Source organism: Scyliorhinus torazame, chromosome 13 (genome assembly GCF_047496885.1).
Source record: "Scyliorhinus torazame isolate Kashiwa2021f chromosome 13, sScyTor2.1, whole genome shotgun sequence".
NCBI lineage: Eukaryota > Metazoa > Chordata > Chondrichthyes > Carcharhiniformes > Scyliorhinidae > Scyliorhinus > Scyliorhinus torazame.
Window position 1 is genome coordinate 34745004 of NC_092719.1, and position 25341 is coordinate 34770344.

Below are 25341 nucleotides of genomic sequence, written 5' to 3' on the forward strand. Positions count from 1 at the left end.
CCAAAACGAACAATTCCCTTAGTGCCATTCTATCTCCCCCGGACTCTGTAAATTATTCCTTTTCACATAACAGTCTAAGTCCCTTTTGAATGTTTTGATTGAACCTGTCTCCACCACATTCTCAGGCAGTGCATTCCAGACCTTTTCTAAAAATAAATTTAAAAGTACCCAATTCAAGGGCAATTTAGTGTGACCAATCCACCTACCCTGCACATCTTTTTGGGTTGTGGGGGTGAGACCCATGCAGACACAGCGTGAATGTACAAACTCCACATGGACAGTGACCCAGGTCTGGGATCGAACCCAGGTCCTCGGCGCCGTGAGGCAGGCATCATAGACCTTAATCACTTGCTGCGTGTAAAAGGATTATCTCCATATTGCTTGTGCCAATTACTTTAAGCCTGTGCCCACTTCCTCCATCCTTTCACAAGTGGGAACAGTTTCTCCCTATTTAATCTATCCAGGCCCCTAATTTAGAATACCTCCATCAAGTCTCCTTTCAGCCTCTCTTCTCCAAGGAAAACAGTCCTAACTTCTCCAATCTATCTCCATAACTGAAGTTCTTCATTCCAGGAACCATTCTTGTGAATCCTCTCTGCAATGTCTTCATATCCTTACTAAACTATAGCGCCCAGAACTGGGTACAATACTCCCCAGTTCAAATAATGCAAGATGCCTTTAGATGTAACATTTACAAACGTACCGGTCAGTTCATTAATTTTCTTGAGAAGCTGCTGGATGTCATCCTCCACTTGTTTGATTTGTCTGGAATAGGTACTCTGACCCTACAAAACATGAAAAGTGTTTGCAAGATGGTCATTGCTCTGCAACAAAATCAGGCACTGAACTAACATTAACCAGGATATTAATAATATGACTCATTTTGGTCAATTAAATCAGATGCCTTGGAATGCAACACCTTAGTCTATTAGAAACTCAACAAATTAACATTTCTCGTGATTTTTGGAGCCTATGTTATGAAAAAAAGACAAATCATCCTCAGTAAAATGACTATCCAAATGTCTCTTATGTTCAGTAATTTTTTTCTCTGTTCAATCATTATCATACATAAATCAATTTCTGCAATTGTACTGTGTAACTTGGCTTCTCAAAAATCTGAATAGCTATGCTATATGCACATTAAGTATGTGCTACTATTGAGAATATGCAGTCGTGCTGGAATATAAATTACATGCCTGTAGAAGTTGTCAAGATCACAAATCTGTTAAGTGTTTTATGAAGTCAAAAAACAATTCATATATCTCGTTTACCTCACTTATTCTGTACAATCTCAATGGAAACAGTTCTAAGAAATCAGAGACACTAACCCCAGCTGTTTTTCTTTTTTATTCATATGACCGAGGAAGCAATTACAGTTTGAAGGTGAGTTTCAATGGCTTCAGCTGACTCGGTATGAATGTTTGTGATGTCACCAGGAATAGATCTCTCCAGGCAGAAGTTCAGTATATGGGGAACAGTCTGACCTGGATGGGCACAGTCACAATTTGAGCTGTTCCTCATGTTCTACTTGTGGAGCGTGGCTATGTCTTCCCTGACCTGTTTCAAAGTGGTTTGAGGATTTTCCAGATTTTCCATTGGAAGTTGAAACCTGGTATTTTACCCAGGTTGCGCTGGTGATGTTTGCAGTCAACCAGGAGATGGCATCGAGGTAGAGCAGTTGCAGGTCTGTAAGGCGTGGAGGCTTGTTCATGTAGAGGCTCCAGTACTTTAGACAGTGTTTTTTTTAAAAAAACTTGTGACAATGGGTCTGCTTAGTTGCTGTCATCTGATGGTGTATGCTTTCCATGCAGACATCAGGAGAGCACATAGGTCCCGATAGTAGATAAATGCAGGTAGACAGACAGCAAGCTTCACGTGACCCACCTGTTAAAGTATGTTTTCCAAATGTTGCTCTCTTTTGGTGGTTATAAATATGGCGGTTAATAAGGTCGCCTTTCTTAATCCTAATTATGAGTATGCTTTGAGTCGCCAGGTATCTCTCAATGCCGCCACAAGGTTCAACCGAATACCGATCAAAGAGCCAATACACCAGTTAGTTAGTTCAAAGTCAATACTACTTTATTTACACACAGTATTATTTACTCATGCATAATAACACTACAGGCTAAACTACATCTATCACTAACACCTATACTTAACTTCGGGTGCCCACTTAGGTCAGTGGAACAATGGCCGTTGTTCGGATCTGAGGCTGTTGGGTTCGAAGAGGTAACAGGAGTACAGCTAAGGTCGTCCGTCTGGTAGCAAGCGTTGAACTTGAACGTACTTGCTTCTGGTGGTGCAGTTGGAAGGGTCTCTCCGCTTGAGAGCCAAATCCAAGAGACTGAACCTTTGGCGGGGGTTCCTTCTTATACTCGGAGGGGCTCCTCGTGCTTTTAGGCGGGTCTTAAACTTGGTCCCAATTAATTGGGCAGCTTCTTGATCACTGCCATCGATCTGAGCCAATAAAGGGGCGAGTGCCTTGATGGCTGGGCGTGTCCTAAGTGGCCGTTGGCCTTGCTTTGTTTGTGTCTTCTTGCTGGGGTGGTGGCGCCGGAATGTCTGGGACAGTATCGGCTACCTGAGCACTAGTTCTTTGTTCCTCGGAGATGGGCCATCAATATGTAAATCGGCCCAGAGTTTCGGTTCCGTCTGCAGACTGCCTTCCAAATATACATTCAGGCTCTGTGCCTGCTTGTTGCTTTGCATTGTCCATTTTTCCCTGTATGCTCTGCGAGTGTCCATTTTATATACTGAAAGTAGCCATCCCAGGTGGCTACACAACCTGAAAACCAGCTGTTGGAAAGGCGACCGTACTTGGTCACAAAGCTACTGGCCCAAGCAGGTAAAAACCCACCCTAGTTGGTGAGCCCATTTTTCATACTGGTGATGGTTTTCCAAGGGAGGAGTAGAAAAACAGGATTCCAAAGGAGGGGGAAAAAAAAAAACTTGCCCACTGCAATCACTTCACCCCACCCTGGAGTGCCTTTTTGTTTGTTTGTGAGTTTACTCCTAATCCCATTCCTCCAGTCATTCACTGCTCGGCATGACCCAGTTCCAAACCCAACCTAACCTGCCAGAACATCACCCAAATTGCATTGTGAGGTTTTACAGTGCACATAGACAAGCTATTCAACTTTGTGGCATGACAGTCAAACCAAATCAGATCCCCATTCAACATTTACATCTATTGAGTACCTGAAGGGGCGTTTAGATAGTGCTCACAAAGGGGAGATCCTGGTTTTTAAATCATTCCCCTGCTTAACTTGGACCAGTGGACAGAATGCGAGACTTGGTCATTTTTCTTTACGGTTAACCTGCTCAGTGTATGGTTCACCTGCTCAGTCCACAAATTTGCTGATTCATCAGAAAAGTTGGCAGCAAGCAGGACTCATTTCAATCAAAGAAGGAACTAAATTATAAATATTATGCATACAGCAACAAACCACATATGCACATCATGATTATAAAAGAGGGCAGCACGGTGGTGCAGTGGGTTAGCACTGCAGCCTCACAGCGCCAAGGTCCCAGGTTCGATCCCGGCTCTGGGTCACTGTCCGTGTGGAGTTTGCACATTCTCCCCGTTTTTGCGTGGATTTCGCCCCCACAACCCAAAAAGTGTAAGCTGTGCAAGCTAGGTGGATTGGCCACGCTAAATTGCCCCTTAATTGGAAAAAATGAATTGGGTACTCTAAATTTAAAAAAAAAAAGAAGAAAAAAATGATTATAAAAGAAAATTTACAATAATGTATAAACGGCAATTGAACAGATCAGGAAACTTACGTAGGTCTTCAGGAGGGCAATATCCCCTTCATCTAATGCTGCAATCAATGAAAAGAAAAGCATAATCAGAAATAATTGCAACTAAAAATCACTAGGATAATTACTTAGCTAAAAAGTAATGATGTTTTCGATGATTGCACTGAAACCTATATTCAGAAATACAACTCCAGGAAAAATAAGTAATTAGTTTAAAATAAAAAGTTTATATATTTGTGAAATTATTACCCAAGCTCAGTGAGGAATATGGGAGAGTCAGAAATATACATTTAGTCCGAGGCTGGGGTAGCATTGGGGAGGGAGATTTAGCTCGATGGGCAAAGAAAACAGATGCAGCAGCAGCTGAATGGATGATCTCAGCTTTAACGACAAATGACATGTCTACTTCTGTTCTTACACATGTGAAAAAGAAAGTAGTCATATCCAACAAGGAACCTTAAGAACCCGTTAGCGAGTCAACTGGTTACAAATCTTGATGGCATCATTGTGCATCAAGCGTGAGAAAGGCAATGCAGCAGGCTATCATAGGCCCTGCAACCTTCGTTTCAATTCCTAATGGTCGAGACATTCAACAGTTTATGGAATTCAGATAGTGGATGCATCCTTTGTCAAATATGGTGGCGAGATGAGAGTCATGTGAAGTGGGCCTCTGGCTTGTGGAACAAGTAACATTGCCTTGCTGAACTGAAAAGCTCAGTCTGAAGTTTAACATCTGACTAGCTGGCCACATTAAAGGAGCCCTAGCCCAGGTCGGGCATTTAGTCCCATCTGCCCTGCTTCTACGGCAAGTTCTGTACCATCGTCTATAAGACTGATTCATTTTGGTGTGCCTATCTCATCTAGAGAAGTCCACACCACTGGAAAAGTGAATTCTATAACATCGGAGATCCCCTGTGTGATTTTCTCTGCAGTCTCTGTAAAGTAAAAGTTTATTTTCTCTAGCCCTCTCGTTATTGTCTGAGTGGGAATGTTGCGACCTTCCTTTCAGGTTTTGAGTGTGTGCAAATAAACTAACCTTTTGAGTTCATCCTATCTTGAGTTTGTTGTGGGGTCATTAATAGAAAATTGGATTACATAAAAACTGAGGGGGTGGGAAATATGACACAGCTTGTAAAGAGGAAAACAAATCAAAATTAGTTTCTGTTTATGGACAGGTTGAGAGAGGAGAATTAGTGCTGTTTAAATTTAGCCCCCGCCTATCCATTACACCACCAAGATAGGAATTTTTTAAAAAAGCAATGCTGATCACAACTGTAAAAGTGATGGTTATGAGGCAAGAATAGAAACAAAAAACACTTGCATTTATGACTCAGAAATGCCCTAAAGGCTGTTGAAGTAGTTTGTATGTGCTTTTGCTTCATGAACTGTACAGGTTTTGTTGTATGAAAGAAGGGTATGATAACTGGTCTTTGCTTCCCAACTCCCTGTCAATGCACGAGGTAAACACGGCGATCTGGCCCATGCCTTCTACAGCTGAAAAGTTAACACGTAGGCAACAGTGGATGTAGGTGTCACTGAAGTTAGTACATATTTTCTCCAAAGTACAATGGACTTGGAAGACTCCAACTGCTTGCTCAGCTACTTCCACCCATCCAACACGGACTTTAATGGCAGGAGGATGTCACCACCAAAGATGGCCACTTTCTTTGCTATGCTTTTTACATTAGGACTTTCATGGACTCATTCCAGATAAAATAATAATTCTCCCAACTATTACACTCAAAGGAATGCCAGAAAATACCTGCTCTGATGGCAACCCATTTAAAACTGCACCAAATGAGGGGGTGGGGGGTCCTTGTTATTCATTTCTTATCTCAGACATTCATCAGAACTGACAGGAACTAGGAATGGGAGTTTAAAATATTTGAAAGATAATCAAAGAAAAATCAAAATGCAGTGTATTTGCACAAGTTGCAAAATATTAATGGGCAATATTCATAAACTCTCCCCCCTAACAGACATAAAAATCAGTTTATTCAGCACTGCTGTCTCTCTTGGTTCTGATTCTGGCAACGAGATCATCCCTCCCATTATTGCCTGCCACCCCCCACCCCCCTCCTCTACCCACCCCCCCATCCTGCCCCCACCATGTCACCAATTCATCTCTTAACTTACTGGCTTCCTCTTCAACCCTCCAATATTTAAGTTTTAATTTTTAGCAGCTCTATATACATATGCATGTTCTTACGTAGACAAAAGCTATGAATCTATTCACAGATCTCAAATACATCAGAGTTTACAAATGTTCTCCCAAGCTTTCTTACATTAGCTACATTTATTAGTACTTGTTTATTAGAGGGTCACAGAGGAACAAAATATACTACATTTCCCCAATTGGTAGGCAATGGATCAGAGGAGTGAGTGACAGCAAGTGTTCTGCTAATTCTGTTATTACATCACTTCAAACAGTGGAAGCTGAATAGCAATTATGGCTGATGTCCTTTTGCTGTTTAACTGGGGATCAAACCTGATCTTTTCTGGTCTGCATAAGGTAAGCAGTTATCCAATAAACTAATACACCTTTGTTGTGCTCTAACTTAGTCAAGGCAAATTAATTCTTAAAAGTTTTATTGTATTCAAAATCCAAACACATTTTAAACTATCTACTGAGAGAATCCACAAGTCTAAAGAACAAATGTGTTCAGAACACTAAATCTATTCATTACAACTACATAACTGCACACACAACATAGTGTTTCAATTGAGAAGTTTAACGATCACTATATATTGGGACCATACCTTTTAAGTTTGGGGTAAATGAAGAGGGTCATGAAGCCTGCTCTGCAGCCTGGGTAAGGCCACAAGACCATAAGACATAGGAGCAGAATTAAGCCAGTCGGCACATCGAGTCTGCTCCGCCATTCAATCATGGCTGATATTTTCTCATCCCCATTCTCCTGCCTTCTTCCCACAACCCCGGATACCCTTATTAATCAAGAACCTATCTATCTCTGTCTTAAATTCACTCAGTGATTTGGCCTCCACAGCCTTCTGCAGCAAAGAGTTCCACAGATTCACCACCCTCTGGCTGAAGAAATTCCTCCTCATCTCTGTTCCAAAGGATCGTCCCTTTAGTCTGAGATGGTGTCCTCTGGTTCTAGTTTTTCCTACAAGTGGAAACATCCTCTCCACGTCCACTCTGTCCAGCCTCGCAGTATCCTGTAAGTTTCAATAAGATCCCCCCCCCCGACTTCCGGTTGCGGCGATGTGGAGCTAAGCCGCGCGTTTCGGCAGCTCCCGTGAAAACGGACTTTCGGGCTCTCCAGAAGAGCCCCAACGGAGCTTTTTTTTGATTGATCCCGTGTGGGAAGGAGCAGTGAGGTTCCCCCCCCTACAATATTTGGCAGGGAGCAGCGGTGGAGCAACGAGGAAAGAGGCCATGGAGCAGAGAACAAAACGAGGGGAAGAAGGCAAGATGGCGGACGGTGGAGTGCAAGCAGTGTGGGGGGCCAGACCAGCAGGAGTTCTTCATGAGATGTGTGGAGGTGCTGAAAAAGGAGGTGCTGGCGCCGATGCTGTTGGCGATCGAGGGGCTGAAGGAGACCCAGACGACCCAGGCGGTGGAGCTTCGTGAGGTGAACGATAAGGTGAACACCAACGAGGACGATATCCAGGGCCTGGCAGTAAAAATGGAGGCGCACGAGGCTGTGCACAGGAGATGGGCCGAGAGAATTGAGGTCCTGGAGAACAGGTCGAGGAGGAAGAACCTCCGGATTCTGGGTCTACCTGAAGGAGTGGAGGGAGCTGATGCTGGGGCGTACGTGAGCACGATGCTCCATTCGCTGATGGGTGCGGAGGCCTCACCGACCCCCCTGGAGCTGGAAGGGGCTCACCGGGTCCTGGCGAGGAGACCCAAGGCAGATGAGCCGCCAAGGGCGATAGTGGCAAGGTTCCATCGCTTCGTGGATAAAGAAAGTGTGCTGAGATGGGCCAAGAAGGTGCGGAGCAGCAGATGGGAGAACGCGGTGATCTGAGTATACCAGGATTGGAGCGCGGAGGTGGCAAAGAGGAGAGCTGGATTCAACCAGGCCAAGGCGGTGCTGCATAGAAAAAAAGAGTCAGGTTCGGAATGCTGCAACCTGCGCGACTGTGGGTCACTTATCAGGACAGACACCATTATTTTGAAATGCCAGAAGAGGCTTGGACCTTTATACAGATGGAAAAACTGGACTCGAACTGAGGGGATGTGGTTGTATATGGGGTTGTAAATATGGGTAAAGAATATTTTGTGGGTGGGATGATGGATGGGGATGTGGGTAGAGTTCTGGTTAAAATACCTAAAATTTCCTTTTTTCATTTCTGTAGACAAAATGATGATGATGGGGAATGTGGGCATCGGTCCTGGAGGGAGGTGAGACTCTGGGATGAGGGAACTGGGATGATGGCCGCAACAGGAGCTGCGCCACAGGGGGCGGGGCTGGTTCAGGAAAGCGCGGGCTTTTTTCCCGCTCCAAAAGGGGGGGGGGGGGGGAAATGGAGGAAGGTAAGGAGGAGGAGAGACTCCCACACGGGGAGATCAACGGGAAGGCGTGGGAAGCCGGGGTCAGCAGAGGTCAGCTGACTCACGGAAGTAATATGGGGGGAGCAAAAGTGCTAGATGTGGATCTAGCGGGGGGGATTCTAGGGAGGTGCGAGCATGGGACTGGCCTAAGATAGGAGATGGCTAGTCGGCGGCGGGGGGGGGGGGGGCGGACCTCAATCCGGCTGATCACGTGGAATGTGAGAGGCCTAAATGGGCCGGTTAAGAGGGCCCGAATGTTCGCACACCTAAAGGGACTGAAGGCAGACGTGGCCATGCTTCAGGAGACACATCTGAAGGTGGCAGATCAGGTCAGGTTAAGGAAGGGATGGGTGGGACAGGTGTTCCATTCAGGGCTGGATGCGAAGAATAGAGGGGTGGCAATACTGGTGGGAAAGCGGGTGTCATTTGAGCCCAAGAACATAGTAGCGGACAAGGGAGGCCGATACGTGATGGTGAGTGGTAGGTTGCAGGGGACGGAGGTGGTACTGGTGAATGTATATGCCCCAAACTGGGACAATGCTGGATTCATGAAACGGATGTTTGGGCGTATTCCAGACCTGGAGGTAGGGAGTTTGATAATGGGTGGGGATTTTAACACGGTGCTGGACCCAGCATTAGATCGTTCCAGATCTAGGACGGGGAGGAGGCCGGCTGCAGCCAAGATGCTTAGGGGGTTTATGGATCTGATGGGGGGAGTAGATCCGTGGAGATTTGCCAGACCTTTGGTCAGAGAATTTTCTTTTTTCTCCCACGTACATAAGGCCTACTCCCGGATAGATTTTTTTGTTTTGGGCAGGGCACTGATCCCGAAAGTGGAGGGAACGGAGTATTCGGCCATAGGCATTTCAGACCATGCACCGCACTGGGTGGAGCTGGAGCTGGGGGAGGAGAGGGACCAACGCCCGTTGTGGAGGTTGGATGTGGGACTGCTGGCAGACGAGGAAGTGTGCGGGAGGGTATTGAAAGATATCTGGAGGCTAACGACAACGGGGAGGTGCAGGTGGGAGTAGTATGGGAGGCGCTGAAGGCGGTGGTCAGGGGAGAGTTAATCTCCATCAGGGCTCACAGGGTGAAGAGCGAGGGCAGGGAAAGGGAGAGGTTAGTGGGGGAGATTTTAAGGGTGGACAGGAGCTATGCAGAGGCTCCGGATGAGGGACTACTCAGGGAGAGACAAAGTCTCCAGACGGAGTTCGACCTGTTGACCACAGGGAAGGCAGAGGCACAGTGGAGGAAGGCACAGGGGGCGATATATGAATATGGGGAGAAGGCGAACCGGATGCTGGCACACCAGCTCCGTAAGAGGATGGCAGCGAGGGAAATAGGTGGAGTCAAAGATGGCAGGGGAACTACGGTGCGGAGTGCTGGGAAAGTGAATGAGGCTTTTAAGGCCTTTTACGAGGAACTGTATAGGTCCCAGCCACTATGGGGAAAGGAGGGGATGCGGCGATTCTTGGATCAGTTGAGGTTCCCAAGGGTGGAGGTGCAGGAGGTGGCTGGTCTGGGGGCGCCAATTGGGGTGGAAGAGCTGGTTAAAGGACTGGGGAGCATGCAGGCAGGGAAGGCCCCGGGGCCAGATGGGTTCCCGGTGGAGTTCTACAGGAAGTATGTAGACCTGTTAGCCCCGTTGCTGGTAAGGACCTTCAATGAATCAAGGGAGGGGGGGACCCTGCCCCCGACAATGTCGGAGGCGACGATCTCTTTGATCTTAAAGCGGGATAAGGACCCACTGCAATGTGGGTCATATAGACTGATCTCGCTCCTTAATGTAGATGCTAAATTGCTGGCAAAAATGTTGGCCATGAGGATTGAGGACTGTGTTCCGGGGGTGATTCACGAGGACCAGACGGGATTCGTAAAGGGTAGGCAGTTAAACACCAATGTGCGAAGGCTCTTAAATGTGATAATGATGCCATCGGTGGAGGGAGAAGCGGAGATAGTGACAGCCATGGACGCGGAGAAAGCCTTTGATCGGGTAGAGTGGGAGTACCTCTGAGAAGTGTTGAGGACGTTTGGGTTCGTGGGAGGGTTTATTAGTTGGGTTAAGCTCCTGTATAAAGCCCCGGTGGCGAGTGTGGTCACGAACCGACGGAGGTCGGAGTATTTCCGGCTGTATCGAGGGATGAGGCAGGGGGTGCCCCCTGTCCCCTCTGCTGTTCGCATTAGCAATTGAACCTTTGGCCATGGCGTTACGGGAGTCGGGGAAATGGAAGGCGGTGGGAGAATGGTTCGAGGGGGGAGAGGAACATCGAGTGTCGCTGTTTGCAGACGACCTGTTGCTGTATGTGACGGATCCAGTGGAGGGGATGGATGAGGTAATGCAGATCCTGCAGGAGTTTGGAGACTTTTCGGGCTATAAGCTCAATGTGGGAAAGAGTGAGCTCTTTGTGATCCATCCGGGGGACCAGGGAAGAGGGATAGAGGACCTACCGTTGAGGAGGGCGGAAAGAAACTTTCGATATTTGGGGATTCAGGTAGCTAGGAGTTGGGGGGCACTGCATAAACTCAATTTGACGCGATTGGTGAAACAGATGGAGGAGGATTTTAAAAGGTGGGACATGTTGCCACTCTCGCTGGCGGGTAGGGTACAGTCGGTTAAAATGGTGGTCCTCCCGAGATTTCTTTTTGTATTCCAATGCCTCCCAATTGTGATCACTAAGGCCTTTTCTTAAGAGGAAAAGCAGGAGCATTACGGGATTTGTGTGGGCGAGCAAGACCCCATGGGTAAGGAGGGGGTTCTTGGAGCATAGCAGAGATAGAGGAGGGCTGGCATTGCCGAATCTGGGTGGTTATTATTGGGCAGCCAACGTGGCAATGATCCGTAAGTGGGTGATGGAGGGAGAGGGGCGGCGTGGAAGAGGTTGGAGATGGCATCCTGCAAAGGAATGAGCCGGGGGGTGCTGGTGACGGCACCGCTGCCGCTCTCGCCGACAAGGTACACCACGAGCCCAGTGGTGGCGGCATCGCTAAAGATCTGGGGGCAGTGGAGACGGCACAGGGGTGCGACGGGAGCCTCGGTGTGGTCCCCGATCAGAGACAACCATCGGTTTGTCCCAGGAAGGATGGACGGGGGATTTCAGAGCTGGCATCGGGTAGGGATTAGAAGAATGGGGGACCTGTTCATTGACGGGGCGTTTGCGAGCTTAGGGGCACTGGAGGAGAAGTTTGGGCTACCCCCAGGAAACGCTTTCGGGTACATGCAAGTGAGGGCGTTTGTGAGGCGGCAGGTGAGGGAATTTCCGCTACTCCCGGCACAGGGGATTCAAGATAGGGTGATCTCGGGCGCATGGGTCTGGGAGGGCAAGGTGTCGGCGATATACCAGGAGATGAAAGAGGGGGAGGCTTTGGTAGAGGAGCTGAAGGGTAAATGGGAGGAGGAGTTGGGGGTGGAGATTGAGGAGGGGCTATGGGCTGATGCCCTAAGTAGGGTTAATTCCTCTTCCTCGTGTGCCAGGCTTAGCCTGATACAATTTAAGGTGGTTCATAGAGCGCATATGACGGGGGCGAGGCTGAGTAGGTTCTTTGGGGTGGAGGACAGATGTGGGCGGTGCTCAGGAAGTCCGGCGAACCATGTCCGTATGTTTTGGTCATGCCCGGCACTGGAGGGGAGTTTCGGGAACAGTATCTAAGGTGGTGAAAGTCCGGGTCAAGCCAAGCTGGGGGCTAGCACTATTTGGAGTAGTGGACGAGCCGGGAGTGCAGGAGGCGAAAGAGGCCGGCATTCTGGCCTTTGCGTCCCTAGTAGCCCGGCGAAGGATCTTGCTAATGTGGAAGGAGGCGAAGCCCCCCAGGATGGAGGCCTGGATAAATTATATGGCTGGGTTTATCAAGTTGGAAAGGATAAAGTTTGCCTTGAGAGGGTCTGCGCAGGGGTTCTACAGGCGGTGGCAACCGTTCCTAGACCATCTCGCGGAGCGTTAGATGAAGGTCGGACAGCAGCAGCAGCAACCCGGGGGGGGGGGGGGGGGGGGGGGGGGGGGGAGAGAGAGAGAGAGAGAGAGAGAGAGAGAGAGAGAGAGAGAGAGAGAGAGAGAGAGAGAGAGAGAGAGAGAGAGAGAGAGAGAGAGAGAGAAAGTTTCCTGTGGGGGGCATGTGAGCAAGAAAGCACATGAACGATCCGGAAACTGACAGGTATGGGAAGAATCCAATGTACAAAGTTCTGTATTTTATTGACTTGCCATGTTCATGCCTTGCCACACGAGTTCTTTTTCTTTTCTTTGTTTGTAAAGTGGAAAACATTGTTATTGAAAAATTCTTAATAAAAATATATTTTTAAAAAAGATCCCCCCCTCATCTTTCTAAACTCCAACGAGTACAGACCCAGAGTCCTCAACCGTTCCTCATACAAGTTGTTCATTCCAGGGCATGATTCTTGTGAATCTCCTCTGGACCCTTTTCAAGGCCAGCACATCCTTCCTTAGATACAGGGCCCAAAACTGCTCACAATACTCCAACTGGGGTCTGACCAGAGCTTTATACAGCCTCAGAAGTACATCCCTGGTCTTGTATTCTAGCCCTCTTGACGTGAATGCTAACATTGCATTTGCCTTAACTGCCGACTGAACCTGCAAATTAACCTTAAGAGAATCGTGTACAAGGACTCCCAAGTCGCTTTGTGCTTCTGATTTCCTAAGCATTTCCCCATTTGATTGTTAAAATCATTGGACGACTTGGGTATTTTTATTGTGAAGAAAGTGCAAGGTGGACTTGGGAGACAACGATATCAGTCCTTTAGTTTACAATGAGTAGGTTGATTCTTCCAAAGAAAGATGCTGTAAACAGGTGTGCTGTAAAATGTCCATTTAGTTCTGAGCTGAAAGGGATTTGGGATCCAAGATAGTTAATTAGCATTTCTACCTAGTTGTAAGGTTAATATGTTTCACATTGCCATGGTGAAGAAGGTAGAAGAAGCCATTTTTTAAGATCAATTTAAAGGCTTCCCTACAAATCAATGAATATCACAGAGAGAAGTTCTGTGAGGTCAGCCGAGGGAAAAGGTTGCTTGACTTTGCAAGCTATCACTGCTGGATGCGGGATGAAGACGGTCTCCAGTCAAAGAGACACATGTTGCGGCTTTCTATGGATTCAAGAACATTCATTCTGGCATGCCCATGGGGAAGAAATGTCATCAAACAGGAAGAAATGTCATCAAGCAGGCTTTACAACTGCTGGTGGATTTGAGGAACTCGGAAAACCAAACAGAACACCCGGAGATGGTAATTCAAAGTTACTACTCAGCCTAAGACGGAGCCCGAATAACAAAAAGGGGAGGGAGAGCAAGGGCCAATGAAAGAGAAACATATAAATTGTACATAATAACCACCTCACTCACCTGCTATATAGTGTACAAATGTAAAATTCAATAAAAATATATTTTTTAAAAAGTTACTACTCAGCAGAGCAGGGATACAGAAACTCACAGCAGTTGGGGACAACTTTTTTTTTTTTAAACTGTAATTTTGTGAAGCGCAATAAGTGTAAAATGGGATTGCTCCTCTGTGGTCCAAAATGTAAGTTGCCTACAAAAAAAAGTGCTTAATCAATAGTGCTTTAGTTATTCATTACTGTAAAAGATTTAAAACATCAAATCTTGACATGTCAGTCTTTTAGCTGTTAACTGGATGTTCATGCTTATTTTCAAAAGTCATTGGTCCTTCCAGAGATGTTTACAAGGCAAGGGCTTTTCATAGTAACTTCATTGCAGTGTTAATGTAAGCCTATTTGGAATTTACAGTGCAGAAGGAGGCCATCTGGCCCTTCGGGCCTGCACCGGCCCTTAGGAAAGAGCACCCCATTTAATCCCACGCCTCAACCCTATCCCCATAACCCAGCAACCCCACATAAACTTTTTGAACACGAAGAGCAATTTATCATTGCCAATCCACCTAACCTGCACATCTTTGGACTGTGGGAGGAAACCGGAGCACCCAGAGGAAACCCATGCAGACAGGGGGAGAATGTGCAGACTCTGTACAGTCAGTGACCTAAGCTGGGAATCGAACCTGGGACCCTGGAGCTGTGAAGCAACTGTGCCAATCACTGTGCTACTTGTGACAATAAAGATTATTATTATGTGCGACCATTAGTGCATTTTACATGATGTATGAAAAGCAGTGAGGCTGTCACTTAAACAATACGGAATAATGAACCGTTTGCGTTTCACCGCCTCAAGAGGTGACAAGAATATCTCAGCAAACTGGAATGATTTTGGATTGCAGTCACTACTGTCAGATGGGAAAACGCGGCAGCCAATTTGAACATAGCAAGATCCCACAACAGATCTGGTTTAAAATATCAAATAGGTTTTGGTTGAGGGAGCAAATGATGGTCATGACCCCCGGAGATATATCCCCTGCTCGGGAACTGCGCATCTTTAGAACTAAATCAGTAAAATTAGCCAAAGTCGCCACACTAACAGGGCCTCTGCTGCCTAGTCTCCTCCCCAACTCCATCCTGGGGCCTCGGGTGGGAGAGAATCACCGATTTAAATCATCACTCACCGCGGATAGGTTTATCTTCGTCCTTAGTTTCTTCCTTAGCTTTACGCTGATCGGTTCCTAAGTAATCCGGCATGACGACGATAATCGCGAGCTACTCAAACCCGCAGCGTTACACAGCACTTTACAAGGCCCAACACCCGAAATGCACCGCACCGGAATCTACGTAACAATATCCGGTCTGTGACAATTTGGTGCTGGCGTCGCCATCTTTCTGACGGGCAAAACAGATACAGGAACATTACAGTTCCTATCAAAGTACAGACACCGGCTACATAGTGTTGATCAAAAGCATTTCACTGCATTGTGGCAGAACATATAATAGTTTTATAAAAATAAGTTTTTGTTCCTTCCAAATGGATAGTCAATTTGCATTATATGAATAAGGGTCTTACCCATTCAATCTTATCCATATGGCTTCTGGTCACTCTTATTATCTGCAGACTCACACATCTATCCTTGTTCCCCCGCTTCTCCACCTGCATGCTACCCCATCGTGTCACTATCTAAACATAGCAGTTTCTGCATCATGTAGCTCATCCAACGGAACCTCTCTCGACAACTCCACCGCCTCTGTATTTGTCAATCCTGTTTTGTCCAAGTCGATCCTCTTTTGGATGAGCCGCAAATTCTTCCAGTTATACACTGGGAACACCAAAGCTATCTTCTTTGATCACGCCACAATTGCCTGATCCTTGCCACCAATTCTGTTCTACTGCCCGGCCAGTGTCTCAGGTTGAAGTCAACTGTTTGTAACTATGGCATCCTATGGCCACTGATGTGCTTTTGACCCCATATCCTCCGACAACGACCGCCTATTTCGATGCCGTTCAGCCCATCTGCTGCGGAAACCCGCATCCATGCCCTTTAGTTGTTACCTGATCCGGACTCGATTATTCCAACAATCTCTTGCAATTCCAACAATCCATCTTCAGCTCATCCAAAACTGCTGCCCGTATTGTATAATAATAATCATACCCCGCTCTATCTCTCAGATAACTCTGTTTCTTCTAATATGAACAAAAAATGTTGAGGGAAAAAAATCAGCAGGTATAGGCAGCATCCGCGTCGAGACAGAAGCCGAGTTAACGTTTCAGGTCTGTTGACCTGGGCATCACCCGCACCTGCCGAGCCTGTTTTTAACCATTAACAACTCTGGAATTCCCTCCAACCCTCTCCTCCTTTGGCCATTCAGTTATTTTATTCTATGTTAAAGACGCTACATATTTGCAAGTTATTGTCATGGCTCCGTTTGTCAGAGCGATCGCAATTCCGTCATCCCCAGCAGCAGAGAGGAGTCGGATTGCTCTCCGGAACGTTTGCTTGAAATCCTCCGTAGTTGGCCGGACTGGCGAGAGCGCTGCACACGGAGAGGCGGAACGCGGGGCTGGTGGTGACCCGGAAATGCTAGTGTGAGGGCAGCCGGCCGGTTGTTGCGTCCATGCGGAGCCGGTGGTGGCGGCTCTTTGCCTCAGAGCTGAGCCGGAGCGGGCGGGAGGCGGAGGTGGCTGCTCGCAGCCTGTTTCATGGTCCCCTGGACGGTGCTTGTGTAACCGGGGAGTGAGTGACTTAACGATGCTGTGCGAGGCGCAGGAGGGCCTTTCCACCGCCGTCTTTAAAACCCTGCCAGGTAAGAGTTTGCGTTGGGGTGCGGGGAGGGAAGGGAAAGGAAAGGGTCCATCCTGGGCCCCTCTCTGTCCATCCTGGGCCCCTCTCTGTCCATCCTGGGCCCCTCTCTGTCCATCCTGGGCCCCTCTCTGTCCATCCTGGGCCCCGGGACCAAAAGATCAAAGTAAAGGCAAGAGTCAGGGCAGTGCACTCTCTCTGTCCTTGGGCGCAGCTGAAACTGGCCTGATTCACAGAGGCTTTGTCCACATTTTACCAAGTGATTGAGTTACCAAGTTGTAAAACGGTGTTAAGTTTCTCCACCTTTCAGAAGGCTTATCCAAGACTGCATTGCAGTTTGCAAGATTTAGAGTTGGTGAGGATGGAAGGGGTAACTCTGCAGAGGCTGATGGCGATCCTTATTGTGTATAGTGCACGTTGAAGGCGCTTCATGCGTTTGTTAAATTTTCCACCAACAAATGAACAAAATATCGGGGTTTTCAAATTGCCCAAGGAGAAACTAAACATATGTTTCGAGAGGTATAAGAACTTAATGAGTAAATTTAACAAATGTAACTTATTAAGTTGAAAATATCCACTTTACTAAGTTCATTTTGTGACATTCCAGTTGTGTTAGAACTTCCCATTTGTGTGACTATCGTTACCATTTTAATCAATGTGGAACAGTTGAATATATTCTTTTTGCAAATTTGAGAAAATCACATTAAGTTTCAAGGCCCCTAGTGGAGGAAATCATCATAGTTGAGAAGAGAAAGAAAGAGGAGGAAATGGATTAGGCGATGCCATGCTTGAATTTAAAACCTAAAAATTGTGGAATAAAGGAAAGAAAAGGAGGTGAGAAGCTCCAGAATTTTGAATTTTTGGAAAGGAACGAGTCAATGTAGGAGGCTGTCCGATCAGTCTAAATTTGAAAACTGAGGAGGCAGAGAAGCATGAAAGTTAGCATATATGCCATTCAGAGGATGAGAAAAAGGTTCCGAGCATTGCTGACCAATGTAGTGTTGATAAAATAGCCATTGTGGAGATACCAGTGTTGAACTGAGGTGGGCACAGTAAGAAGTCTTACAACACCAGGTTAAAGTCCAACAGGTTTGTTTGGAATCACTAACTTTTGGAGCGCAGCTCATTCATCAGGTGAGTGAAGAGGTGGGTTTCACAAACACAAATGTGGACAAAGCCAATGTTGCAAGATGATACTTTGAATGCGAGTCCTGGCAGGTAATTTAGTCTTTACAGGTCCAGACAGTGTGACTGGAGAGAGGGATAATGACATGTTAAAGAGGTATGAATTGTCTCAAGCTAGGACAGTTGGTAGGATTTTGCAAGCCCAGCCCAGATGGTGGGGGTGAATATAGTATAACCTGAATCCAAGGTCCTGGTTGAGGCTGTACTCATGCGTGTGGAACTTGGCTATCGGTTTCTGCTTGGCGATTCTGTGTTGACGTCTTGGAGAATGCTTAATTGAGTCGCACCGTCTGGATCTGTAAAGACTTAATTACCTGCAAAGACTCTCAATCAAAGTATCATCTTGCATCAGTGACTTTGTGTGTGTGTGTGTGTATATATATATATATAATATATATATATATATAGTGTGTGTATATATATATATATTTATATATGTTTGTGGAACCCACCTCTTCACTCACCTGCTGAAGGAGCTGCACTCCGAAACTAGTAATTCCAAACAAACCTGTTGAACTTTAACCTGGTGTTGTAAGACTTCTTGATAAAGTAGAACAGAATAGTTGCAATGATGAGATGATGCAGGCTGTAGATGGAAGAAAGATCTCCAATGACCAGTGTTTCCTTGTATCACTTCCAATATTGCAGCAGAGGAATTTTAATATATGGGACAACTATTTAATTCTTGACAGGACATGGGTTTTATAGTGATTTGATATGGAGAGAAATTGTTCTTTCATGACAGTTTCTTTGAAAAAGCTTGGGAAAGGGAGCCAATGTTTCATTTGAAGTCAGAAAAGATGGACCAATATTGTGATAGATAAATAAGACTTATGGGTGAAGCTAATAACTGAAAATCAGGTTGCTTTTTGATTACTGTTCTTTGTACTCTATTGTTTTTGTACTGTGGTTGTTTGAAAAAATACCTCATAAAAAATTGTTTGTAAAAATAAAAAACTGAAAATCAGAAAGACTAAAGCCATTGTTTTGTTGTGAAGTTTGCTCATTTGCTACAGACTCCACCTCAACTCTGCTGCTTACTCAGACTGAACCAGACTTTGTGAAACCTTGGAATCCTGCATGTCCCAGAGCTGAACTTCAAACTGCACATCCTTTCTACTTCTACTACTAAGACCACTTGCTACTACATTTATAACATTGTTCACCTCATCCCCAAGCTCAGACTCTGCCCTTGAAGCCACCATCCATATTTTTATCACCTCCAGTCTTGATTTTGGTAGTGTCTGCCTTGCTCTTCTTTTAAGCTTGTCTCTTCATAAACATAAATTTGGCATAAACAAATGAGACATATGAGATTAAACAGGAAAGTGTGGTAAGGGGGATAGAGGAGGAAAGCACAAAGTGATGGGAGTAATGGAGGTGCAGAATGAGCGCAGAGGCTTACAAATTAACTCAGATGGACTAAATTATCCAATTATCTTGTGATATTTGCAATTTACTACCTTTCAAAAAATAATCTTTAAGAGTACACAATTTTTGTTTCCAATTAAGGGTCAATTTAGCATGGCCAATTACCTACCCAGCACATCTTTTTGGGTTGTGGGGGTGAAATGCACGCAGACACGGGGAGAATGTGCAAATTCCACACGGACAAGTGACCCGGGGCTAGGATCGAACCCGGGTTCTCGGCGCCGTGAGGCAGCAGTGCTAACCACTGCGCCACCGTGCTGCCCTGAAATTTACTTCTTTAAATAAATTTCAATGATGGTTTAATTGAGAGTGGTCACAAAAAAAATAATTACAAGGATTTGCAGTGGTCATTTTTTGCATTAAAACCTGAGCCTTATGTGATGCATATTTAACTTTACAGTAGCTATCTGACTGGACAATAATTATTACTGATCCTACCCTATGCATTACCATTGAGAATATCAACTATAATAGACTGAAGGGATCAGTAAACGGGCTGAGCTAATTAAAATGCAATGACCTAATTTTTTTTCATTCCCTTGCTGAGCTATGTAGTGAATAGCATGCGTAATAGGAATATATTAAAAATAGTCAGCAGAAGGCACACTGCATCTATCGTAAAAGATTCATAAAATGCTTTTCCAATAAGGCAACCAATGGAGCATGGCAATTGCTTCTTGCAGAGGGTTTTAATAACTTTTACTAAAAATGTAAGTTATATTGTAAATACCGGTAATAAGGCCATAAAGCATAGGAGCAGAATTATGCCACTCGGGCCCATCGAGTCTGCTCTGCCATTCAATCATGGCTGATATTTTTCTCATCCCTATTCTCCTGCCTTCTCCCCATAGCCCCGATCCTCTTATTTTTTGTTATGATTATTTTTATTCTCCTTCACATTTTCATCAAAATTTACAACAGATAATGAACAATAACAACAAATGCAATGGCAATCCCCCAACCAACAATCCCCCTATACCACCCACCCTCAAACAGCTTCCAACATTTTGAATACAAAATACCAATGAAAAAGAATCATCAGTAACTTATACATTCCAAACCTAATAACCAATTCATGAAAATGCATGATGAACAAGGCCCATGAGTTGTAGAACCCTTCCATCCACCCCCTCAACTTGAACTTTACTTTCTCGAGCATTAAGAACTTCAGCAGATCCCCCTGCCTCGCCGAGGCACAGCGGGGAGAAGCCGACCTCCACCCCAACAGAACCCGACTTTGGGCAATCAGTGAGGCGAAGGCTAAGACATCTTCCTCCACACCCGCTTCCAGCCTCGGCCAATCCAAAGCTCCGAATATGCTTCTAGAGGACCTGGTTCGAGTCTTGCATGCACCACCTTTGAGATTGCCTTAAAGACATCCCTCCAATACCCCTCTAGTTTTGGACAGGACCAGAACATATGAACGTGATTAGTGGCCCGCCCCCCACACCGTTCACAAACATCCTCCACCCCCTCAAAAAGTCGGCTCATCCTCTTCCTTGTGAGTTGCACCCTACACCTTCAATTGTATCAGCCCCAACCTCGCGCACAAAGTTGACGCATTCACCCTCCGGAGCACCTCACACCATGAGCCCTCCTGAATATCCTTGCCCAACTCTTCCTCCCACTTCGCTTTAATCCTCTCTATCAATACCTTATCTTGCCCCATAAATCGCCGACACCACCCCCTTCTCCATTCCCCCTTCCGTCAATATCTCTTCCAACAGTGTGGGAGCTGGCACCATCGGAAAGCTCTGTACCTCCTTCCTGGCAAAATTTCGGACCTGTATGTACCTAAACATCTCCCCCTGCCATAGCCCATATTTCTCCCCCAGCTCCACCAACTTCGCAAACCAGTCTCCCAGAAATAAATCCTTTAATACCCTAACTCCTCTCTCCTCACATCTCCGAAAATTCCCATCCCACCTTCCTGGCTCGAATCTATGATTCCCTTGAATTGACATTTCCCTTGATCCTGCCTACAACCTAAAGTGCTGGCGCAACTGCCTCCAGATCTTTAGCCATTACCACCGGACTCCCTGAATATTTCCACGAGGCCATGGGGAGCAGTGCTGTTGCCAACGCCCTTAACCCCGACCCCCTGCATAGACTCTCCCATCAATCTAACCCATGGGGAGCCCCCCCCCCCCCCCTCTAACCCAGCCCCTCATCTTCTCAGCATTGGCCGCCCAGTAATACAATAAATTTGGAGACCCAACCCTCCTGACTGCCGTCCTCCTGATCCTCTTATTAATCGAGAACCTATTTATCTCTGTCTTAAAGACACTCATAATTCATGTTTTAATTATCCTCCTTTAGTAATCTTCATTCCTAGGTTTCTTTCTAAAGTGGTTAAAATTTCCTGCTCTTTGTTTCATAGTACTTGAGTTGATATTGGCCACCAGTGTTAATTTTTTCAAATCTCTGAACCCTATGTGAAAGAACTCCTTTGTACAGAAATCCACTCACATGGACATATGATGGCCTGGATTTTGCTGTCAGTGGCAAAGTGCTGGCTCTCGCTGCTGACCTCAAAAAGCTGCAACTAAAATCAGGCAATCTCTGTGGTGTGGATTTCTCCTTTCCTAATGAATCTGGCACTAAGTAAAGGACATCTCCAGCATCCAGCAACAACAAAGGCATCAAGCAGGGTAAACATCCATTCACGTTGAAGAATTCTCATTGACGGCAAATAAGCAAGTTTAAAAAAACACAGTGATTATCTTTCACTTTTTAACATGTCATTTTAGAGCGATAAATAAAAATTGGGACATACTTGTGGGATCAAATAAGAAACCAAAATATTAAACTTTAACACAACGATTTTAACATTTTGAATTTTTTCTAGCATAATGGAGAAATTTGCAATTCCTAGCTACGTTTCCACATCCTTTGAGGCTGTTCATTAGTGATTATGAACTTAGTACATCATTAAAAACACAGTTACACCCTGTCCAGCAAAATGTAACTTTGTAAAGGGTTTTTACAATGAGATTTAATGGTGAAAATGGGCACGTTTATATCAGTTCAGTAATTCTAAATGATTGCAGATAACGGTTTCACCAGGAGAGGCATAGAATAACTGACAGCAGCTTCTGGATTTCTGAGCTTAACAGCTCATGTGCGGACTCCAGATGTTGCTGTCAGTCTCTGAGGAACAATGATGACAAACACTGACAGTTTTGCTGTCGTTACTGTAGTATTCAACAGGTTATTAAACAATTCTGAGCCTACCATATCTGTGAATTGTAAAGTTTTAACGTCAAGCCATTGGGCTGCAAAGAAGTGAATAAATAAATAGCTTACATTTATATAGCCGTAGGTCAGGATATCCAAAGTGCTTCATAGCCAATTACTTTTAAAGTGTAGGTGTTGTTGTAATGTCATGAAACACAGCAAGATCCTGCAAACAGCAATGAGATTAATGTCCAATCTAACTGCTTTTCATGATGTTGGTTGAGAGATGGTTTAGTAAGAAAACCAGGAAAGCTTTCTTGTTAGACCATAAGACATAGAAGCAGAATTAGGCCACTCGGCCCATCGAGCCTGCTCTTCCATTCAATCATGGCTGATATTTTTCTCATCCCCATTCTCCTACCTTCTCCCCATAACCCCTGATACCCTTGTTAATCAAGAACCTATGTATTTCTGTCTTAAAGACATCCTTTCCACGTCCACTCTATCCAGGCCTCGCAGTATCCTGTAAGTTTCAGTATGATCCCCCCCCCCTCATCCTTCCAAATTCCAACGCGTACAGATCCAGAGTCCTCAACCGTTCCTCGTACGACAAGTTCTTCATTCCAGGGATCATTCTTGTGAGCCTCCTCTGGACCCTTTCCAAGGCCAGCACAACTTTCCTTAGATGCGGGGTGAAAACACTGCTCGCACTACTCCAATGGGGTCTGACGGGTCTGACCAGAGCCTTACACAGCCTCAGAAGTATATCCCTTGCTCTTCAGTGGGATCTTTGTCCATTCACCTGAAAGGGCAGATGTTGGCATAATTAACCTCTAACAGTGCAATACTCCCTATGTACTACATTGAAGTGTGGCAGCCTAGATTATGCACTCAAATGGGTCTTGAACCCACGATCCTCTGACTCAGTGGCAGGTATACTACCACCTAGCCAAGGTTGACATCTAAAACAGTTATCTCAAAATCTCACAAACCGGAATTGTGAACTTAATTCTGTGAAAACACTTATAAACGGGTATTATCTCCCCATTTGAGGAGACCACTGTTCATAGGAGTACTGTCATGTTGCTAACAGAGACAAAATAAGTCAAACTAATCCATTTAATGTCATATGAGGAGAGATTGATATCATATGAGGAGATATTGACTAGGTTGGAACTTATCTCGCTGGAGTTCAGAAAAATGAGGGGGGATCTCACAGAGACTTATAAAATTTTAAGGGGACTAGACAGGGTAGATGCAGGGAAGATGTTACCAATGATGGATGTGTCCAGAACCAAGGGTCACAGTCTGAGGATTCAGCGTAAACCATTTCGGACAGAGATAAGGAGACAGTTCTTCACATAAAGAGTGGTGAGCCTGTGGAATTCATTACCACAGGAAGTAGTTGATGCTAAAACTTTGAATATATTCAAGAAGCAGCTAAATATAGCACTTGGGGAGAATAGGATCAAAGGCTATGGGGAGAAAGCAGGATTAGGCTATTGAGTTGGATGATCAGCCATGATCGTGATGTATGGCGGAGCAGGCTCGAAGGGCCAATAGGCCTCCTCCTGCTCCTACCTTCTATGTATCTATGTATTTATTGCTCAAGCACTGAGAACCTCCGATTTTTGAAGGTACTAGTTTTCCAGCATTGTGGTCATTACCACTGAATGTTATAGAATAGGTGCTGTCGGGTTTATTACTGGTTAACTTTATTGCCAATCTATCTAAGAAAATCACATAGTTATTAAGCAACATTTAGAAATTATACTGGTAATTGGGACTCTGGAACTGAAATTTGGTCCTTTGTTAATGTGCTCTAGCATGATCCCTAATGAAATGGTAAAAATTATTATATTCCCCAACCAGGCTTAAATGTAGTGTACTGATCTGTTTTGTTTTTGAAATTGAAGGAACCCTAATGAAGATTTGTTCTGGGCTACAAAGACTTACTCTGGAAGTGCATCTTTCAGACAGCTAGGTTTCAGTATCCTGTAAAAATGTGCCTTCAGCAACAACAGAGAACCCAGCCCGGTTCCAAGAGAAATGAAGCGACATAATGCTCTAGAGCAGCCTTATATCCTGTATCAGTTACAGAAATGGCTGGATGTTACAGTAGTATACCCTGACTTGGGTTTAATGTACTCTCAGTTTTAATTTTAAAAGTATCTGGTGAAGGGACTTTATAGCAGTGTACTAATTCTTGGGTTAGACATTATCTTGGATTTTGCAGTCAGGTGTGAAGGAACAGCACTTGCTGTTCACTAGACTGATAGCTGCCCACAGACTCTTCACTTGCTTTTGAGTGGCTACCTGCTGTCATCAGGCGTCTGATTCAGTTTGGCGCCCTTTACAGGGGACCTGTGGCGTCTGTGAGCAGGGCAAGCAACAACGTCAGATTGAAGAATCCTCACTGAGACTAAACCAGTCTAAGCCAGTAAGTATAAATTGGAATATTTAATTCATTGCAAAATTGTACAGAAAGAAAAAGAAATACAGGGAAGGAAAGATGGGATTGAGTGAGAACAGGAAAGAAACAAAAAGTAAAAAATCATATATTTTTTTGAAAACTCTCCAACAATAATTACAATTTGAAAGGATGTGACTCTACACTTGTATAAGTTAGTTTGCAGTGCCAGAGAGGTTGTCTGTAGTCATCAAGACTTAGCACACAATCAAAAATTCACATGTTCCTGAATGTACCACCCCTAACTTTTCCTGGCCTATTTAATGGGTAACTACTGGGTAAGTACAGCATCTGCATACCCTTGCACAGATTTCAGTGCCAAATCTTTTTTTTTACATGTTTTTATTCGAGCTTTTTCTTTCCATACAGAACAAAAGTAAACATAAACAAATCTGTACATGCCAGTTGCAGTTTACAATGTACTAAAGCCCCACATTTGAGTTAGCCAACCCCCCCCCTATTTTTGTTGGTGTCTGTGGTCCCTCGGTGAGCCTCTCCTCGCCTCCCCTTGGCCTATAGGCTGTTTGCCACAAACAGGTTGGTGAATGGCCACCACCATGGTGAATGGAAGCTCCCTTCCAACCCCCGGGTGATGAATTTGATTTTCTCCATTTGGGTGTGGTTGGCTGGGCCTCCCTGGCACCGTCCACCTTTGA

The 25341-nt window shown here is 45.3% G+C and overlaps 2 protein-coding genes across 3 annotated transcripts in view; one reads left to right on the forward strand and one right to left on the reverse strand.

The window, feature by feature from the left end:
• psmc2 (proteasome 26S subunit, ATPase 2) overlaps positions 1-14971 on the reverse strand; it is a 29058-nt gene extending 14087 nt beyond the window's left edge. The window contains exons 1-3 of the mRNA XM_072471327.1: positions 14800-14971; positions 3784-3821; positions 704-785 (exon numbers count right to left, since the gene is read on the reverse strand). Of these exons, the coding sequence (XP_072327428.1) occupies positions 704-785; positions 3784-3821; positions 14800-14872 (193 nt within the window). The 5' untranslated portion in view covers positions 14873-14971. The remainder of the gene's footprint in view (positions 1-703; positions 786-3783; positions 3822-14799) is intronic.
• A 1230-nt stretch (positions 14972-16201) lies between these two features.
• The window catches only part of dnajc2 (DnaJ (Hsp40) homolog, subfamily C, member 2), a 55277-nt gene continuing 46137 nt past the window's right edge, over positions 16202-25341 (forward strand). Inside the window, exons 1-2 of one of the 2 annotated variants that reach the window (XM_072471320.1) lie at positions 16208-16426; positions 24575-24655. Coding sequence is in view for 1 of the 2 variants with exons in the window: in XM_072471319.1 (XP_072327420.1) it covers positions 16372-16426 (55 nt within the window). In the remaining variant the exon portion in view is untranslated. Of the gene's footprint in view, positions 16427-24574; positions 24656-25341 lie in introns of both variants that reach the window. The other variant, XM_072471319.1, reaches the window with a different exon arrangement.